This window comes from Gigantopelta aegis, unplaced genomic scaffold, assembly GCF_016097555.1.
Source record: "Gigantopelta aegis isolate Gae_Host unplaced genomic scaffold, Gae_host_genome ctg4605_pilon_pilon, whole genome shotgun sequence".
Lineage (NCBI taxonomy): Eukaryota > Metazoa > Mollusca > Gastropoda > Neomphalida > Peltospiridae > Gigantopelta > Gigantopelta aegis.
The window spans coordinates 33,318-54,086 of NW_024533948.1; the positions used below are offsets into that span (position 1 = coordinate 33,318).

The 20,769-nt window shown below is 34.0% G+C and overlaps 1 protein-coding gene across 1 annotated transcript; it reads right to left on the reverse strand.

Annotated features, from left to right (window-relative positions):
• Positions 1 to 1,817: 1,817 nt before the first annotated feature.
• On the reverse strand, positions 1,818 to 18,005 carry LOC121392816 (collagen alpha-1(I) chain-like). Its single transcript, XM_041523889.1, is given in 17 exon segments — positions 1,818 to 2,069; positions 2,534 to 2,700; positions 4,812 to 4,860; positions 4,863 to 5,281; positions 7,915 to 8,290; positions 10,296 to 10,474; positions 12,695 to 12,772; positions 14,985 to 15,303; positions 15,336 to 15,543; positions 15,545 to 15,742; positions 15,744 to 15,936; positions 15,939 to 16,088; positions 16,868 to 17,180; positions 17,182 to 17,562; positions 17,565 to 17,612; positions 17,615 to 17,776; positions 17,778 to 18,005. Coding segments are annotated over 17 exon segments (3,720 nt in total).
• Positions 18,006 to 20,769: the final 2,764 nt, after the last annotated feature.

A 20,769-nucleotide genomic window follows, 5' to 3' on the forward strand; every position in this document is an offset into this window, starting at 1 on the left:
TTTGTTTGATATAATTTTGTATAGGGCAGATTTGACTCTATTGATATACTTGCTTTCATTGCAATGTTTAACAAATGACCAATCCCTTATTTCACCTTTATGCACATACCAGGCATTCCTTGATTTTGGGCCACATGACATATATATATATATATATATATATATATGTATGTATGTATCTATGATGTATGTGTATCTATATTAATCTGCATAAAATAGCCATTGTAACCAATGGATTTAATAACTACTGTCACAAGCACTTTGAATTTGGCTTGATAACTGATCAAGTTTAGAAACCAATAAAGTGTCTTTGAGCAGTTCTATAGCCACTACCAACTCTCTAGTCTTCAAACTTAGTTCCCCTACAACAATAAATAATCTTAAGATGATTTTTACAAATATGGTTCTTAGAATTTATAATCTGTTTCCACAAAATATCAAAAACTATAATAAATTGTACTTATAACAGTATCTACACCATCTATCAGAATATGAACAGTGTCCATTGAATAATTCTAATAAAAAAGTAGATATAGTAATTATTAACATGCATTGCTATAAATGCATTTTATTGGACAATTACAAATGCTTTGTCAGTTGGTTTAACTGATCTTAATAATTAACTTTACTATATGAAAAATAATATACAATTATAACAACTAGTATGATGTTTTGTTAGTAATGAGTATTAATTATATTTCAGCAAATGGTAGAGAATATTTACTAAATGACCCAAATGTTGTGCTTGTTCATAGTGGACCCATTTATGTTGGAACAATGGCAGGCCCTATCGATCCCATATACTGGTATGTTCATTGGAATGATTAACTTTACTGAAGTGATCATTGTCATTACTTTTAGTAGCAAATTTCATGAGGTTATAGTACTAAAGTGAATATCAAACAAAGACAACTATACTACAGGTCTTGAGAATTAATCTGACCTTGTCTTTCACTATATCATAATATAATGAAATACAAGTTAGTTTAATTTTTAAGACCTGTAGTACAGTTGTCTCTGTCATGTCTTATTTTTGCATATATATTTGAAACATCACATACTCTTCAATAGCATTCACATAGACTTATAAAAACTGTTATACACATGGATACTGCTATTGTGGAGTCAGTGATCTTAATTTTGGTCTTCACTTGTTTCGGAATTATGACATGTTTAACACTACATATTATGGATTGGTCTTTTAACACGTAAAGTTTTTTTATAAGATCCCCTATTTTTTCATTACAAATGCCAGACAATCCTAAGATTGTTTTGGACCACATTGCATGTATCTACTTTTATGTATATATACCTGTATGTCCGCTCATATCATTTTAATATGTTATTGTTATATGAAAGCAACTTTGATAAAATAACTACTGTTATACATGGCAACTATGAATATCATTAGTGCTGCTGCTAGCACTTCAAATTACTACTTCCTACCTTATAGTAATATATAGATAAATCATAGCTAGGTTGTAATGTTGGTATCATATTATATAGTCATAGGGAAGAAAAAAGCTGTTTTTTAGTCTACTAAATATACTAGACTAGATCATCAATGTCTGCTCCTATCTTGTTTGTTGCAAGTATATTTTGATGAGATATAGCCCCCATACTTGTGGGAGGAGTTTTATAATAACTAGCAGCAGTTGTGGTGGAGGTATACAAGCTTGCTAATGCAAATTTATTTTACTATGAAGAAAAGATTTTTGTAAGAAAATTTAATGATTAAACAATTACATGTAGGGAAATCAAATCATTGTCAATTACTACTTTAATTATTACTTCATTGTATAGAGATTACAAGTTCTTTACTTGGTACACACCACACAGGCGAGTTCCTTGGATTTATCATAGGGAGGACAGAGGCCATTACTACATTTAGCTTGTACATAATTGAACACAGCTCCATTATTGTCAGCTTCACTCCCAGGAATACCCACAGCATTTTTATCGACACATTCATAGACAGAGAATTTCGTTTGTGAGTGTATCGTTCTGTCATAAGGTAGCCTTGGTATCCTGTAGTCCATGTTGTTGGACAGATGATTTTTTGTATTGTTCTTTTAACTGTTACAAGCAAACAATTAGTACAGTTGAATTTCCCTTTCTCTTTTAATTCTATACAAGTACATTGTAGTTTTGTCCTTCTTTATCATCAGCTTTACAGTTGTTACTGTAAGACAAAACAAAGGCAATCATTACATTGTATTATTCTTACATAACTTGAGGTTCTTCAGTTGGACAATTTCCTTTTTCACTGGAGGTAGCTATAATTATAGCTGTGAAGAGAATGATTTTAAAGCTTGAAATGATGTAGAGCTAGCGTTTTTATTTCTTGAAAAAGTTTGCAATCTGCAATTTTGTTCTTTTCTTGGCTCTTTATATAGTCATTTGATTTAAAAATGTAATTAGCTCCACCTCCAGTGTGACTGTAAGTACTCCCAGCAGCTTCCCCTTATAGAGCAGTTGTGTTCCTGTTGTATTTGGACAAGCAAATCTTCCCCATCTTGTAAAGACCACACACCCCATTTCTTAGTCCAGGATCTCCTTGCAGTCCTTGTTCTCCTTTGTCTCCTTTTATTCCATCTTTACCATTGATACTATCTTTCCCATGTGAACCAGCTGGTCCAGGAGGACCAGGTATTCCATCACATCCTGTACTATTTGAATATGAGTGTGTTTTAGTAATATCTGTAGAAGAAACATATCTTCTTATATCGACTATTTTCACCTGTAGTAAAAATGTTTAAGATATCTAGTGATATATTGAGTAGTTACCTTGTATAGCAGCTGTAGTACACTCCTTGCATTCCACAGTCAGTAAGAGTATAATCAGGAGTGATAGGATCTGTGTCATTATGTTGAATTAATAATACGTAACTGTCAGTTCTTTATATAATGATGAGTTGTTGACAAGTTAAAACAAGTCTATAGTGTAAAGGTGTTTGTATGTGGACTAGAGATTCCCTAATGGATTATGTTGTTTGACCAAAGGAGACAGGAGGACAGATACATTAATAGTAGAGATCAGTGAAAAACATCCTCTTTACATTGAAAGGGGAAGATAAGACCTTCCCTTGTCTTTTTATCCAGTTAACTATCACTACAGTGGTTATTGCTTCACAGAGCAAGGTCTGGGAAAGTCTAACCAGAGGCCATGTTTCTTTAGATTGCTTATTACATTAGTACAGTGGTTTTTGCTTCAAGAGCAAGGTCTGGGAAGATCTCAAGCAAGAGGCCATGTTTTTATAGAATACTTATTAGATTACAAGTCCAATTTAACCTTGTGTAGTTGTGGTAATAATAATTGTCTCTGTTAGTTTGTGGTCTACTCATGTCTGACATTGTCAAGTTCATACATGTCAGAGAAGACTTGTAACAGCTGAATAGTACTTTGTTTGTGTAATATGTCACATGATATATATATATATATTTAAGTTATTAACCTGTATGAAATAACCATTACAAACAATGGATTTAATTACTACTCAAGCATTTTGAATTGAGCACTGTAATAGATCAATTTTTAAAATTCTTTGTAACTCAATAAAACATCTTTTAGCAGTTCCATAACTTCTATCAATTCTCTGGTCTTCAAACTTAGCTCTCTTAAAACACCAACAATGCCAATAAAATAATCTTAGGATGATTTTCACAATCATATTCTTTTAGATTTATAATCTGTTTTCGCAAAATACCAAGAACATTAGAATTTGGCTTATGCAGTAGCTATATCACCTTGTATCAAAATATTGATCAGTTCAAGGTGTGATTTGTATATATGTGACAATTAGAGTACTTATAAAAAAATTTAAAAGAAATTAAAGGACACAAAGTGATTATTAGCATGCCATGCAGTCACTGAATTTCATTTGATCAATTACAAATGCTATTTCAGTTGAATTAACTAATCTTATTACTAAATTACTTTATAAAAAGTAATACACTATTATAATAACTAATGTGATGTTTTGTTAGTAAAGAATATTCAATAATGTTGTTGTGATCTATATCAATGAAGAAATTGTGGCATTAGGTATAGTGCACTTGTATTAGAAAACTGATGTTAATACTATTGGATGCTTTAAAACCTTTGAGGTAATCCTTGTGGTAATTAAAACTTAGAGCACAAGTAACCACTAACATTAGCGACAAACTATACTGATTATAATCAAATTACCACACTATGCTGAATATATAACATCACTTTGATGTTATATAGTTCTTTATCTTTCTTCCATGATTTTGTGGTTTATATTAATTTATAACATCTGCCTAGTATGCAGCAATTTCTATTCTATTTGTAATAAGATTTAAAAAAAGCACAAGTCTTTGTAGCCTGCGTTTTATTTTTTAAAGTTAGCATGAGATAATATCACAGTTTGTAATGTAAAATTATATTTTGTTTTGAAGAAATGTTTTTGGGAATGATTGAAGAACTATATGTATAATAAAATCATTAATCAAATTATTGTCAATTACTACTTTAATTATTAGTTCATTGTATTAAGATTACAACGTCTTTACTTGGTACACACCACACAGGTGAGTTCCTTGGATTCATCATAGGGAGGACAAGGCCATTACTACATTTAGCTTGTACAAAATTAAAACAAGCTCCATCATTGTCACCACTACTTCCAGGAATACCTACAGCATTTTTATCAACACACTCATAAACAGAGTTTCGTTTGTGACTGTATCGTTCTGTCATAAGATAGCCTTGATATCTGTAGTCCATGTTGTAGGACAGGTGATTTTTGCTGGTATCATAAGATATGATACTCTAGTAGAAGCATAACAGACAACACAAGGAACATTATGATCTTGTAGATGGTTAGAAGGACTTGACCATGAATTTGATATTCTGCTCCATAGATAAATGACTGGTGATCAGATGCACCACTGACATATAGAAGAAACTCAGGTTCATCTGGTAAACAAATGTAATTAGCTCCACCTCCAGTGTGACTCCAGTGACTCCAGCAGCTTTCCCTTATAGAGCATTTGTGTTCCTGTTGTATTTGGACAAGCAAATCTTCCCATCTTGTAAAGACCACACCCCCATTTCTTGGTCCAGGAGGTCCTTGTTCTCCTTTGTCTCCTTTCACTCCATCTCTACCGTTGGTGCCATCTTTCCCATGTGGACCAGCTGGTCCAGGAGGACCAGGCATTCCATCACGTCCATCACGTCCTTGTAATATTTGAATATAAGGTGTGTTTGTAGTGACATTTGTAGTAGAGATACATCTCTTATCTCGACTAGTGTCACCTGTAGTAGAAATGTTTAAAATATCCAGTAGCATATTGAGTAATTACCTTGTACAGCTGCTGTAGTACACTCTTTCCATTCCACAGTCAGTAAGAGTATAACCAAGAGTGATAGGGTCTGTGTCATCATGTTGAGTTAGTTGTACAGGAAGATATCCACTTAAAGTAGTTGTTGAGTTAAAGAATCTTTCTCTTTGGATAGTTAAATATGTAACTGTCAGTTCTTTATATAGTGATGAGTTGTTGAAAGTTATAACAAGGTTTAGAATATAAATGTATTAATATGTGGAGTAGTGATTCCATATGGGTTGAACTTCTAGAGACTAGAGATTAGTAAAGTACAATTTAACCTTGTGTAGTTGTGGTAATAGTTGGTTGTCTCTGTTATTTTAGTGGTGTACTCATATCTGACATTGTCAAGTTCATACATGTCAGAGAAGACTTGTAACAGCTGAATGATGTATGACTTCTTTATAGTACTTGTTTGTGTAATATGTGGCTTCTAAGTACTGCTCTCTAAAATTAATATACCAAAGCACTATCAAAGTAACAATGACTTTATTAAATGCAACAAAATTGAGACTTTTGTTTGATATAATTATATATAGAGCACATTTTTGACTTTGTTAATATATTTGCTTTCATTTGCAATGTTAACAAATGACCAATGCCTTATTTCACATTTATGCACATACCAGGCAGTCCTTGATTTTGGGCCACATGACATATATATATATATATATATATATATATATATTATATATATATATACCAGGCAGTCCTTGATTTTGGGCCACATGACATATATATATATATATATAGATATATATATATATATATATATATATATATATATAACAGAATTAAAGGACAAAAGAACAGGGCTCTCACTGTGTTGCTGTTACTTTGAGTTTCACGCGTTATGTGATCATCAGACATCAGACAGCTGTCTGATGATCGCATAACGCGTGAAACTCGGAGTAACAGCAACACAGCGAGAGCCCTGTTCTTTTGTTCTTTAATTCTGTTCTAACCCGCTCTGTCTAAACGACATCGAGCACTCTTCAACAGACTTAGATACTTCAGTATATATATATATATATATATATATATATTAATCTGCATAAAATAGCCATTGCAACCAATGGATTTATTAACTGCTGTCACAAGCACTTTGAATTTAGCTTGATAACTGATCAAGTTTAGAAACCCAATGAAATATCTTTGAGCAGTTGTATAGCTACTACCAACTCTCCAGTCTTCAAACTTATTTCCCTTCCAACAACAACAATGCCAATAAATAGTCTTAAGATGATTTTACAAATATTGTTCTTGTTAGAATATTATCTGTTTCCACAAAATATCAAAGACTATAATAATTTGGACTTATAGCGGTATCTACACGTCTATCAGAATATTGAACAGTGTCCATTTGAATAATTCTAATCAAATAAAGTAGATATAGTAATTATTAACATTCACATAGACTTGTATCAACTGTTATACACATGGATACTGCTATCATGGAGTCAGTGGTATTGGTTTTCACTTGTTTTGGAATTATGACATGTTTAATACTACATACTATAAACTACTATAGATTGCCCTTTTAATACGTAAAGTTTCTACAAGATCCCCTATTTTTTGCCTGGCACATTGCAAATGCCAGACAATCCTAAGATTGTTTTAGGCCACATGGTATGTATTTAAATTTATGTATATATACCTCTGGATGTCCTCTCATATCATTTTAATATGTTATTGTTATATGAAAGCAACTTTGATAAAATAACTACTGTTATACATGGCAACCTATGAATATCATAGTGCTGCTGCTAGCACTTCAAATTACTACTTCCTACCTTACAGTAATATAATAGATAAATCATAGCTAGGTTGTAATGTTGGTTCATATTATATATGTCATATGGAAGAAAAAGCTGGTTTTAGTCTACTAAATATACTAGACAGAGCATCAATGTCTGCTCCTCTCTTGTTTGTCACAATTATATTTTGAATTTGAGATATAGTCCCATACTTGTGGGAGGATTTTTATAATAACTTTAGCAGCAGTTGTGATGTTGTTATACAAGCTCACTCTTATATCAAGTTTATAATATAAAATTTATTTTGCTATGAAGGAATGATTTTTGTAGGAAAATTTAATGATAGAACAACTACATGTATAGGGAAATGAAATCATTGTCATTACTACTTTAATTGTTAGTTCATTGTATAGAGGTTATAATTCTTACTTGGTACACACCACACAGGCGAGTTCCTTGGATTCATCATAAGGAGACAAAGGCCATTACTACATTAGCTTGTACATAATTAAACAAAGCTCCATTATTGTCAGCTTCACTACCAGGAATACCTACAGCATTTTTATCAACACATCTCATAAACAGAGTTTCGTTTGTGACTGTATTGTTCTGTCATAAGATAGCCCTGATATTCTGTAATCCATGTTGTAGGACAGGTGATTTTTGCTGGTATCATAAGATATGATACTCTAGTAGAAGCATAACAGACCACACAAGGTATGTTTTTGATCATGTAGATGGTTAGAAGGACCTTCACCATGAATTTGATATTCTGCTCCATAGATAAATGACTGGTAATCGTTTGTACCACTGACGTAAGAAAGAAACTCAGGTTCATCTGGTAAACAAATGTAATTAGCTCCACCTCCAGTGTGAGTCCAATGACTCCCAGCAGGTTTCCCCTTATAGAGGATTTGTGTTCCTGTTGTATTTGGACAAGCAAAATCTTCCCCCATCTTATAAAGACCAACACCCCCATTTCTTGGTCCAGGAGGTCCCTTTGGTCCTTGTTCTCCTTTGTCTCCTTTCACTCCATCTTTGCCATTGATACCATCTTTCCCAGGTGGACCTGCTATTCCAGGAAGCCCAGGCATTCCATCACATCCTTGTACTATTTGAATGTAAGGTGTGTTTGTAGTGGTATCTGTAGAAGAACGACATCTCTTATATCGACTAGTGGTCACCTGTAGTAAAAATGTTTAAAATATCTAATAACATACCTTGTACAGCATATGTAGTACACTCCTTCCATTCCACAGTCAGTAAGAGTATAATCAAAAGTAATGAGGTCTGTGTCATCATGTTGTACAGGAAAATATTCACTTGAAGTAGTTTTTAAATACTCGTTCTTTTTGGATAGATAATGTGTATCTGTCAGTTCTTTATATAGCGATGAGTTGTTGATACGTTAATGCATAGTTTGAAGTGCAAACATATTTATGTGTAGAATGATGACTCAGCAAAAGATTGGCAAAAGGAGACAGAAAGACAGGTACATCAGTGACAGATGTCAGGAAAACTACTGACAGATCTACACTTATTACTTCACAAATGTAGGTTATCATAATAGTAGTCATTGCATGAGTGGGCATTGTCTGGGAAGATCTCAATATCTAAGATCATATGGACATGTTAATGTAGACAATTGATATATTTTAACTAAGATTCAAAGGAGATGGTAAAAGACTTCAGTTTACCAGTGGATTTGTCAGAATTGTATGTATGACTTATATCACTATGTGATTGGATCTTCCTTATTATATGAGGAGTTTAACACTATACAGTATGGAGGTGAATGAGATAACCATGTTTGTCTTAATGATAATATTGAAACACAAAGGTGGTAATGTCTATCCTTGTATAATTAGTGGTATGATCTGTTCAGCCAAAACTAAAGTGAAGTTTGAAGAGAATAATTTTACCCACATCTTAGTTTTGTCTAGATAATATAATTATCGTTTTAACATTACAAACTGTGATTGTCTGTAATCAAAATAGACTTTAGTTCAAAAGTATTTCAATGGACTTAAAGGTCGTTTTTGTGATTAGATAATAATAGACTTGTTTTAATCACCCATTACATTTGAAATTAGAGTTTTTAAACTTCACAATTTCATGGCAATCTTGGTTGACAATAATGTTGAGTTGATATTGAAAATAATTAAATTTAGTTATAATTTTGACATTGGAATTCAAACGATTTATAATTTGATATGTTTACCAAAAAGGATGTTTTTTTAGTATATAGTTTTGGTTTCTTGTTTTACTTTTAGTAACAGTACTATTATCAACACAATAACACATACAGCTATATTAACACAAGTACATACTGCAGTAAACTTGAAAAAAATGCTTTTTATTTCAAACCACATAGCTAAACATACTATGAATATTAGAAATATCAAGTGAAGTAGAAAGGTTTGTAGATGTTTACAGAATTAATAAATCAGAAAATCAAGACATCTTTCAGGTAAACAGTAGCACTACCAATGTAGGGATGGCACAATGTTCTTTCTGTTTCTCTTTTGTTTTATGTTGTAGTGTTGTTACACAAACTTGCTCTTATATACGTTTTAATACAAAATTTATTTGGCTATGAAGGAAAGATTTTTGTAGGAAATTTAATGATAGAACAACTACATGTATAGGGAAATGAAATAATTGTCAATTACTACTATAATTGTTAGTTCATTGTATAGAGATTACAACTTCTACAACTTCTTTACTTGGTACACACCACACAGGCGAGTTTCCTTGGATTCATCATAAGGAGGACAGAGGCCATTACTACATTTAGCTTGTACATAATTAAACAAAGCTCCATTATTGTCAGCTTCACTCCCGGGAATACCTACACAGCATTTTATCAACACACTCATAAACAGAGTTTCGTTTGTGATTGTATCGTTCTGTCATAAGATAGCCCTGATATTCTGTAGTCCATGTTATAGGACAGGTGATTTTTTTTTGCTGGTATCATAAGATATGATACTCTAGTAGAGCATAACAGACAACACAAGGATGTTTCGATCATGTAGATGGTTAGAAGGACCTTCACCATGTATTTGATACTCTGCTCCATAGATAAATTACTGGAAATCAGATGCACCACTGACATATAGAAGAAACTCAGGTTCATCTGGTAACAAATGTAATTAGCTCCACCTCCTGTGTAAAGGTGATCACTACCAGCAGCTTTCCCCGTATAGAGCAGTTGTGTTCTGTTGTATTTGGACAAGCAAATCTTCCCCATCTTGTAAAGACCACACCCCCATTTCTTGGTCCAGGAGGTCCTTGTAGTCCTTGTTCTCCTTTGTCTCCTTTCACTCCATCTTTACCATTGATACCATCTTTCCCAGGTGGACCTGCTATTCCAGGAACCCAGGCATTCCATCACGTCCATCACGTCCTTGTATTATTTGAATGTAAGTGTGTTTTGTAGTGGCATCTGTAGAAGAAAGACCTCTCTTATATCGACTAGTGTCACCTGTAGTAGAAATGTTTTAAGATATCTAATAGCATACCTTGTACAGCATTTGTAGTACACTCCTCCATTCACAGTCAATAAGTATACCAAGAGTGATAGAGTCTGTATCATCATCTTGGGTTAGTTGTACAGGAAGATATTCACTTGAAGTAGTTGTTGAGTTAAAGATCTTTCTCTTTGATAGTTGAGTAATGTACCTGTCAGTTTCTTTATATGTGATGAGGTGTTAATACATTTAATGCATAGTTTAGAGTGTAAACATATTTATGTTGTAGAATGGTGACTCAGCTAAAGGTTGACAATAGGAGACAGAAAGACAGATACATCAATGACAGAGGTCAGAGAAAATTATCCTGAATTATATTTAATAATGGGAGTTTTTAACTTCATAATTTTCATGGCAATCATGATTGATAATAATGTTTGAGTTGGTATTGAGAATTAAATTAAATTTAGTTATAATTTGCGATTGGCATTCAAACAATTTATTAGTATTGGAATTTTGCCCAAAGGATGTTTTTTTATAGTATATTGTTTTTGGTTCTTGTTACTTTTAGTAACAGTACTAATATTACACAATCACATATACCAACCATATTAATACTGCAATAAACTTGAAAAACATACTTTTCATTTTCAAACACATAACTAAACATACTATGAATGCCATAAATATCTAATGAGTAAAGAGGTTTTTGTATGTTTAAACAGAATTGTAATAAAATCAAGACGTCTTTATTCATGTAGACAGTAGCACTGTGTATGTAGGGATGGAACAATGTTTGCACTACTATAACTACAACAATGAAAGTAGGAGTTTTTTAGGATTAATTTTTACACAGAAAGGTATGTTTTCACATGAGGTATTCACTTATTTTGTATTTTATTTTAAATTGATTCAGTATAAATAAATGGCCAAGGTTTCTTCAAGAGGCTACTTAGAAGCTAAGATGTTAAAATCACTACTTTTTGTTATTAAGTCTCTCATGTAATCATGATAGCCTATACATTTTGGAATTTTTATGAGCTAAACAGAAAAAAGAACTTGCCATCCTTACATATACAGTGTTACTATGGCAACACTACCTACTTGATAATAACATTTGATGAATCATTGTTCATAGCTAGGCTGTAGTTTGGTATCATATTCATAAATGTTGTCTAGTTGAAGAAAAAGCTATTTTGGTCTGTTAAATATAGTGGACCAGATCATCTATGTCTACTTCTATCTTGTTTGTTGCCATTGTATTTTGATGAGTTTCCATACTTATGTGGAGTATTGTAACAACTTTAGCAATAGTTGTGACACAAGTTATGATGTTATTATACACCTCACTCTATATCACAGTTTGTAATGCACATTTTTTGTTATGAAAAAAATTTTACGAAATGATTAAATAATTACATGTATATGGAAATTATTAGTCAAATCATTGTCAATTACTACTTTAATTATTAGTTCATTGTATAGAGATTATAACTACTTTACTTGGTACCACCACACAGGCAAGTTCCTTGGATTCATCATAGGGAGGACAAAGGCCATTACTACATTTAGCTTGTACATAATTGAACAAAGCTCCATCATTGTCACCACTACTTCCAGGAATACCTTCAGCATCTTTATCCACACACTCATAGACAGAATTTCGTTTTGTGATTATATCGTTCTGTCATAAGGTAGCCCTGATATTCTGTGTCCATTGTGTAGGACAGGTGATTTTTTGCTGGTATCATAAGATATGATACTCTAGTAGAAAGCATAACAGACAACACAAGGAATGTTATGATTATGTAGATGGTTAGAAGGACCTTGACCATGAATTTGATATTCTGCTCCATAGACAAATGACTGGAAATCAGATGCACCACTGATGTAGGTAGAAACTCAGGTTCATCTGGTAAACAAATGTAATTAGCTCCACCTCCAGTGTGATCATAATGACTCCCAGCAGCTTTCCCCGTATAGAGCAGTTGTGTTCCTGTTGTATTTGGACAAGCAAATCTTCCCCATCTTGTAAAGACCACACCCCCATTTCTTGGTCCCAGGAGGTCCTTGTAGTCCTTGTTTCTCCATTGTCTCCTTTTCACTCCATCTTACCATTGATACCATCTTTCCAGGTGGACAGCTGGTCCAGGAGGAGACCAGGCATTCCATCACGCCCATCACGTCCTTGTACTATTTGAATATAAGGTGCATTTTTAGTGGTATTTGTAGAAAGACACATCTCTTATCTCGAATAGTATTACCTGTAGTAAAAATATTTAAAATATTAAGTAAAGTAGCGTGTTTTTTACCTGTACAGCAGCAGCTGTAGTACACTCCTTCCATTCCACAGTCAATAAGAGTATAACCAAAAGTGATAGTATCTGTTTTTATCATGTTGAGTTAGTTTGTACAGGAAGATATCCACTTGAAGTAGTTGTTAAATTAAGACTCTCTCTCCTTGGATAGTTAAGTATGTATCTGTCAGTTCTTTATATATGATGAGTTGTGATAAGTTTAGAGTAAGGTTTAGAGTGTATACATGTTAATGTTTGAAGTGGTTGACTCAGCTAAAGGATAACAAGTAATAAAAAATTCATTAATTGTGTAAATATGTTTATGTATAGAGTGATAACTCAGCTAAAGGTTGACAAAAGTAGACAGGAAGACATATATATCAATAACAGAGGTCAGGGAAAACTACTAACAGATCTACTCTTATCACTCATTTCTATGAGTGTAGATTATCATAACAGTAGACATTACATAATGGGCACTGTCTGAGAAGATCTTATGAACGAACATGTTAATGTAGAGACAGTTTGATTTGTTTAACTTAAATATGGAAGAAAATACTAGAGGACATCATTTTATCAGTGGATTTGTCAGAATGTTTGAATCACTTATATCATGGTTGTGATTGGATCTTCCTTATTGATGAGGAGTTAAGCACTTTATATACAGTATGGAGGTGAATACAATATCATCATGTTTGTTATTATAATAATATTGAGACATGAATATGGGAATGTCCTCTTTGTATAATTAGTGGTATGATCTGTTCAGCAAAACTAAACTGAAATTTAAAGAGAATAATTTTTATCCACATCTTAGTTGTGTAGATAATATTATTATTTAACATTACAAAGTGTGATTGTTCATGATCAACATTGACTTTAATAATTCAAAGTATTTCGTTGGACTTATAGGTCATTTTTGTGGGTTTAGATAATTAATAGGTTCATTTAGTCATCCTGGATTATATTTGAGAATGGGATTTTTAACTTTGCAATTTCCATGACAATCTTCATTGATAATGTCAAGTTGGTATTAAAATTTATTTAAATTTTGTTATAATTTCGACATTGGCATTCAAACAATTTATTAGTATTGCTATTTTTACCAAAAGAATGTTATTTTAGTATATTAGTTTTGGTTCTTGTTTACTTTTAATAACAATACTTGTATCAACATGACAACATATACCATATATATATCAACACAAATGGATACTGCAGTAAACTTGAAGAACACATACTTTTCACTTTCAAACACATAACTAAGCATACTATGAATACCATAAATATTAAGTGAAGTAGAGAGGTTTGTAGATATTTTAAACAGAATTATAAAGACGTCATCTTTCAGGGTGACAATAGCACTGTGTATGTAGAGATGACATTATATTCTTTCTTCTTTTGTAGTAAATGGTGAGATGAATAAAAACCTTTTATTGTGGAAAATAGTGTGTTATGTGATATCTATTTAGTATGAGTTATTTATAAAAGTGGTTAGGAAGGAATGTGTTGTTATTAAAACTGATTAACAAATACTTCTGGTGACTATATACAGTTCTAGTTGTTTGAAAACTCTATTATGTTTTTTACTAGTTTATATTAGTTGATATTATTAAAGTTATTAAAGTAATGTTCACTTTGTGTAAATCTGTTTAGAAAATTTTCAAATTAACTATACACAAAATAATTTCATCTTCTACTTTTCTTGTGATAGCATAAATAATTGTTCACTTGGTACATACCACACAAGCGAGTTTCTTTCTCAGTATTGTAAGGAGGACAGAGTTGATTGTTACATTGAGCTTGTACATGGTAGAACAAAGTACCATCTGTCTTAGCACCACTTCCTGAAAATACCTTTAGCATTTTTTATCGACACACTCATAAACTGTATTTTGTGATTGATTGGGATGACTAGTCATAAGGTAGCCCTGGTATTCTGTAGTCCCAGCTTGTCGGACAGGTGATTTTTGCTGGTATCATGAGATATGTTGTTCTGTTAGAGATATAACAGACAACACAGGGAATACTATTATTATTATAACCCATTGTTCCAAATATAATTGTGTGAATTGTTGCTAGATGTAGTTGAGTTATTTAAATAAAACTCAGGCTGATCAGGTAGACAGATGTAGTTAGCTCCACCTCCAGTGTGACTATAATGATTCCCGTAACTTTCCCAGGTATAAAGTTTTTGTGTTCCTGTAGTTTTAGGACAGAATATTCGTCCCCATCTGGTATAGACCACACCCCATTTTTTGGTCCTGGAAAACCAGCAGGTCCAGGTACTCCTTGTTGTCCAGGTAGCCCTAGTCGTCCATGTGGTCCCAGGTAGTCCAGATGCCCTGGTTGTCCAGGTGGCCCAGGATTTCCATCTTCGCCATCCTTTCCAGGAGGTCCAGGTACTCCTTGTTTGTCCAGGTGGCCCTGGTTTTCCAGGTGGTGCAGGTATACAGTACTCCTGGTTGTGGTCCAGGTGGCCCTGGTCGTCCAGTGGGTCCAGGTAGTCCAGATGGCCTGGTTGTCCAGGGTGCTCCAGGTGGCCCAGGATTTCCATCTTTGCCATCCTTTCCAGGAGGTCCAGATACTCCTTGTTGTCCAGGTGGCCCAGGATTTCCATTTTTCCCATCCTTTCCAGGAGGTCCAGGTACTCCTTGTTCTCCAAGAGCCAGGTACTCCATTATTGCCATCTCTACCATTATATCCAGGTGGTCCAGGATCTCCTGGTGGTCCAGGTGCTCCAAGATCTCCTGGTGGTCCAACTGTTCCAGTGGGTCCAGGGTGCTCCAGGATTTCTGGTGGTCCAGGTGCTCCAAGATCTCCTGGTGGTCCATGTTGTCCATGTGTTCCTGGTCGTCACTTGTGGTCCTCGTTGTCCAGGTGTTCCAAGATCTCCTGGTGGTCCAGGTACTCCAGGATTGCCATCTCCACCATCATTTCCAGGAGGTCCAGGATCACCAACACTTCCATGAGGCCCTTTTATTCCAGGAGGTCCCTGTTCACCTTTGGCTCCTTTTTCTCCACCAGCTGGTCCAGGAGGACCAGGTATTCCATCACTTTTACTCCAGGTTGTCCTTGTACTCCACTTTCTCCACGTTGTCCACGTCTGCCTTCTCTACCATTAATTCCAGGAAATCCTTGTTCACCTTTGGCTCCTTTTTTCTCCACCAGCTGGTCCAGGAGGACCAGGTATTCCATCACGTCCATCACGTCTCGTAATATTTCAATATAAGGTTATTATTTAGTTAATGATAACTTACCAGAGAGTTTGTCAAGATAATACTAACACTAGTTTTTTAGTAAATGGTGAGATGAATAAAACTCATTTTTTGTGGACAATAGTGTTATGATTATATCTATTTAGTATGAATTATTTATTAAAGTATTTGAAGGAATGTGTGTGTTATGAAACTGATTAACATTACCTCTTTGTGACTATATGCAGTACTAGTTGTTTGAAAGCTCTATTATATTTTACTAGTTATCTTAGTTGATATTAAAGTTATTAAAGTAATGTTCACTTTGTTATTCTATTTAGGAAATTTTTCAAATTAACTATACACAAAATAATTTCATTTTCTACTTTTCTTGTGATAACACAAGTAATTGTTCATTTGGTGCATACCACACAAGCGAGTTCTTTTTCAGTATTGTAAGGAGGACAGAATTGATTGTTACCTGAGCTTGTACATGGTAGAACAAAGTACCAGCTGTATTTTAACACCACTTCCTAAATGCCTCTCAGTAATCTTTATCAACACACTCATAAATTGTGTTTCGTGGTTGAGTGTGATGACTAGTCATAAGGTAGCCCTGGTATTCTATAGTCCATGTTTTAGGACAAGTGATTTTTGCTGGTATCATGAGATATGTTGTTCTGTTAGAGGACATAACAGACAACACAAGGAATACTATTATTATTATCACCCAAATGCTCTAAATATGTGTGAATTGTTGTTGTTAGATGTAGTTGAGGTATTTCGAATAAAACTCAGGTTGATCAGGTAGACATATGTAGTTAGCTCCACCTCCAGTATGGCTATAATGATTTCCAGCAACTTTCCAGTATAAAGTTTTTTGTGTTCCTGTAGTTTTAGGACAGGATATTCTTCCCCACCTGGTATAGACAACACACCCATTTTTTGTCCTGGAGTACCTGGAATTCCTGGTTTTCCTATTTTCCCTCTTGATCCCTGAGGACCATGTAATCCTGGTGGTCCAGGTGCTCCTTGAGACCCTTTTACTCCAGGGTATCCGGGCATTCCAGCATATCCTCTTGGTCCTTGTGGGCCAGGAGGCCCTTTTGTGTCCTTCAGGGCCAGGAATACCATTTCTACCAGGAGATCCAACTGTTCCAGGTAGTCCTGTTGGTCCAGGTGCTCCTTGAGATCCTTTACTCCAGGTTGTCCGTGCATTCCAACATCTCCTGTGGCCAGGAATACCATCTTTTCCAGGAGGTCCAGGTGTTCCAGGTAGCCCTGATGGTCCTTGAAGACCTGTATTACCAGGGTTTCCTGTTGCCCCTTTTGATCCCTGAGGGCCATGTGATCCTTGTGGTCCAGGTGCTCCTTGAGGGCCATGTGATCCTTGTGGTCCAGGTGCTCCTTGAGATCCTTTTACTCCGGGTTGTCCAGGTATTCCATCATTGCCAGGATATCCTGGTAATCCTCTTTCTCCTCGTTGTCCATGTGTTTCCATTGAGTCCCAGGTTCTCCTGGGAGTCCAGGGACTCCATAAGTCCAGTTTTTCCACGTTTTCCTGGTAATCCAGGTGATCCGGGATTTCCTGGTAGTCCTCTTTCTCCTCGTTGTCCAGGTGGTCCAGGATTTCCTGGTAGTCCTTTTTCTCCTTGTTCTCCAGGAGAGCCAGGTATTCCCTAATTGCCATTTCTACCAGGAACATCCTGGTAATCCTCTTTCTCCTCGTTGTCCAGGTGGTCCAGGATTTCCTGGTAGTCCTTTTTTCTCCTTGTTCTCCAGGTGTTCCAGAAAATCCAGAGGTCCTTGTACTCCACTTTCTCCACGTGTCCACGTCGTGCCTTTCTCTACCATTAATTCAGGAAATCCTTGTTCACCTTTGGCTCCGACTTTTTCTCCACCAGCTGGTCCAGGAGGACCCAGGTATTCCATCACGTCCACACGTCCTCGTAATATTTCAATATAAGGTGTGTTTGTAGTGACATTTGTAGAAGAGGCACATTTTTCAACATGTCCTATAAATAAAATTACAAATACTTATGAACAATTCATTTATTTGTACCTTGTACAGTAGCTGTAGTACATTCCTTCCATCCATAGTCAGTAAGAGTATAACAAAGAGTGATAGGGTCTGTCTCATCATGTTGAGTACATAAGATATCTGTCTTAAAAATAAAATTTGCTCATTTCCTTCAATCCTTATAAAGTCACTGGGCATTACAATGTAATTTACCATCTTACTCTAGTCCATCCCATTTTGTTAGTAGTGTTATGATATGAAGAGCTCTGTGTCAACAAGAAAGGGTTAGATGTTTGTGTTATTAATGAATGATGTAGACATTGTTTGGTGTTAACGTCTTTAGATGGGCATCACTGAGACCTTTGTCCTTATTGTCTAATGATTGAGTCTTCTATGAACAGTGTCTGATTGGGTAAAAGAATCATTCTTGTGGTAAATCATAGTGTGGATGATATCTAACCAAAAGGATTGGTTAGGATCTTATAAGCTATCTTAATTGTTACATACATGATTATATAATAACTCTAATATGTGGTACATATCAGCATATTATTAATTTATGATTATATATATATTATATATATATATACATATACACACTATAAATTTAATCAGGTAGTTTAAGAATAATTAATAATAAAATAATAATATAATAATAATAATAGTAATAATATATAATAGTAATAGGTAATAGTAATATGTAATAATGATAGTAATAGAAACGATAACATTTTTTTCATGTAATAGTAATAGTAATAGTAATATATGTTTGACAATAGTGGTGTAATAGTAATAGTAATAATAATAGAATGGAAAGTAATATGTAATTTCATATGACATCTCCATTGCATTACTGTTTAGTTTAGTATGGGTGTATTGTGTTAGTTAGCAATTTAGCATGTGTCTCTGTCACTCTCTGATCAGTTAGCAATATATAGCAAGGTATTTTCCGACCTGACAGGTGCTCCCCTGAGTGACTCTGTATTTCAAAAACTAATCACCATAAAATCAATGGACATGTTAGTGATGTTACAACTGCTAGATTTAATTTCTTAAATACAAAATACAAAATCTTAACCCTGTCATTAAGTAATAGTAATAGTAAATATTACTCTTGCAATGTAATGTGACCCCAGGCCTGGTACATATGTACAGGCAAAAGCACTTTATAAAAAGGCTTAAGTGCAAGTGCAAGCACTATGTGTGAAGTGCTATGCTTAAGCCAAACACTTACAATAACAAATACATATGTAATGTTTACACTTAATCTTATGTCTGACAATTTATAAGTCATTACATTGGAAAAACATGATTTGTTCAAAATGTTGGTTATGAGATTGCATTCAAAATTATGGGGCTATGAATCTCATTATAACATGTGTGTGTTGTAATGTTTATCGCTTACTTTAAAAGTTGCCCAGCCCATTCTAAAGCCAGATGGCCTGATTTTAACTACCCAGGCCCACTTTGCAACTAACTCCATGCAAGTGAAAAAGTTAATTATTATTTTGGTTTACTCAATCTCCAAGGACAAATTTTGTTTTATGATTAAGAAATCATAAGAAAAACTACATATAATTCAATTTTAGTTCTGGCCTTGACATGACAATAGAATGGCATGTTATAAGCAATTCTAGTATTCTACTTTGCTACTTAAATTTTTTTAAAGCTTATAACAGTAATCTTTACTTTTGAGCTAGAGTACTAACCGACTGTTTTTTAAGATGTCAACTGCTTACAGCTTCAATTCATGATTAAACAAGTGCATGTATTTTACGTTGAATATAACTTTTAATTGATCTGGTTAGTCTGTTTGAAGCTGTCAGCCCAGTTTAAAAATGTAGCAAAATTTGCAATTGGATCTTTATACATAAATATATATATATAGACACTACACTGGCAACAAGGCACCATCAAAGTTATCTTTATCACCATACTCATAGACTGTGTTTATATTTTAGGACTTGATGTTGGGATTTTGCTGGTATCATAAATATGATACTCTAGTAGAAGAATAACGAACAGCACAAGGCACATTTTGATCTTGTAATGATGCCATTGGATCTATGGAGTAAGGTTTGTATTCTGACTTGCAGATCAGATACTTAAAGAAAGATAGTCGTGCTATTCATGTAGACAAGTTTGTTGGTCACCTCTTTAATTTATAATGTGAACTTTTGGTAGCTCTTGACAGATTGATATTGACATACATAATGTATGTATTACATACACACATGGTCAAAACTAATTGAGTACTCCTGACACACTGTGAAGACCAGCAGAAGTAATGGATATCATTAAAGGCATCTAACATGCCATTAAGGCCACTAAATAGTTTCTATGAGATTTCATACCTTTCTTTAGCAGTTCTTACCTCATAATAGCAGTAAAATAAGACCAAGCTCTGTAACAATATTGTCCCAAAACATTACATTTTCTGAAACCACATTCACTTCCTACATTCTATCATGCTATTTGTTGAAAGAAGACTGTCTGTTCATTCAATAAATATTACACGATGAGTGGAGTTATATCAATTCAAAACAACATAGTATAAAAGCTTAAACCTCAATCATCAATCATATTTATAAACCAGTTCACTTTATAAACAATAGTTACATATCCTACCAATATAACAGTTTGTTTCACTTACAGATTTTGTTTGAAAAATGATTT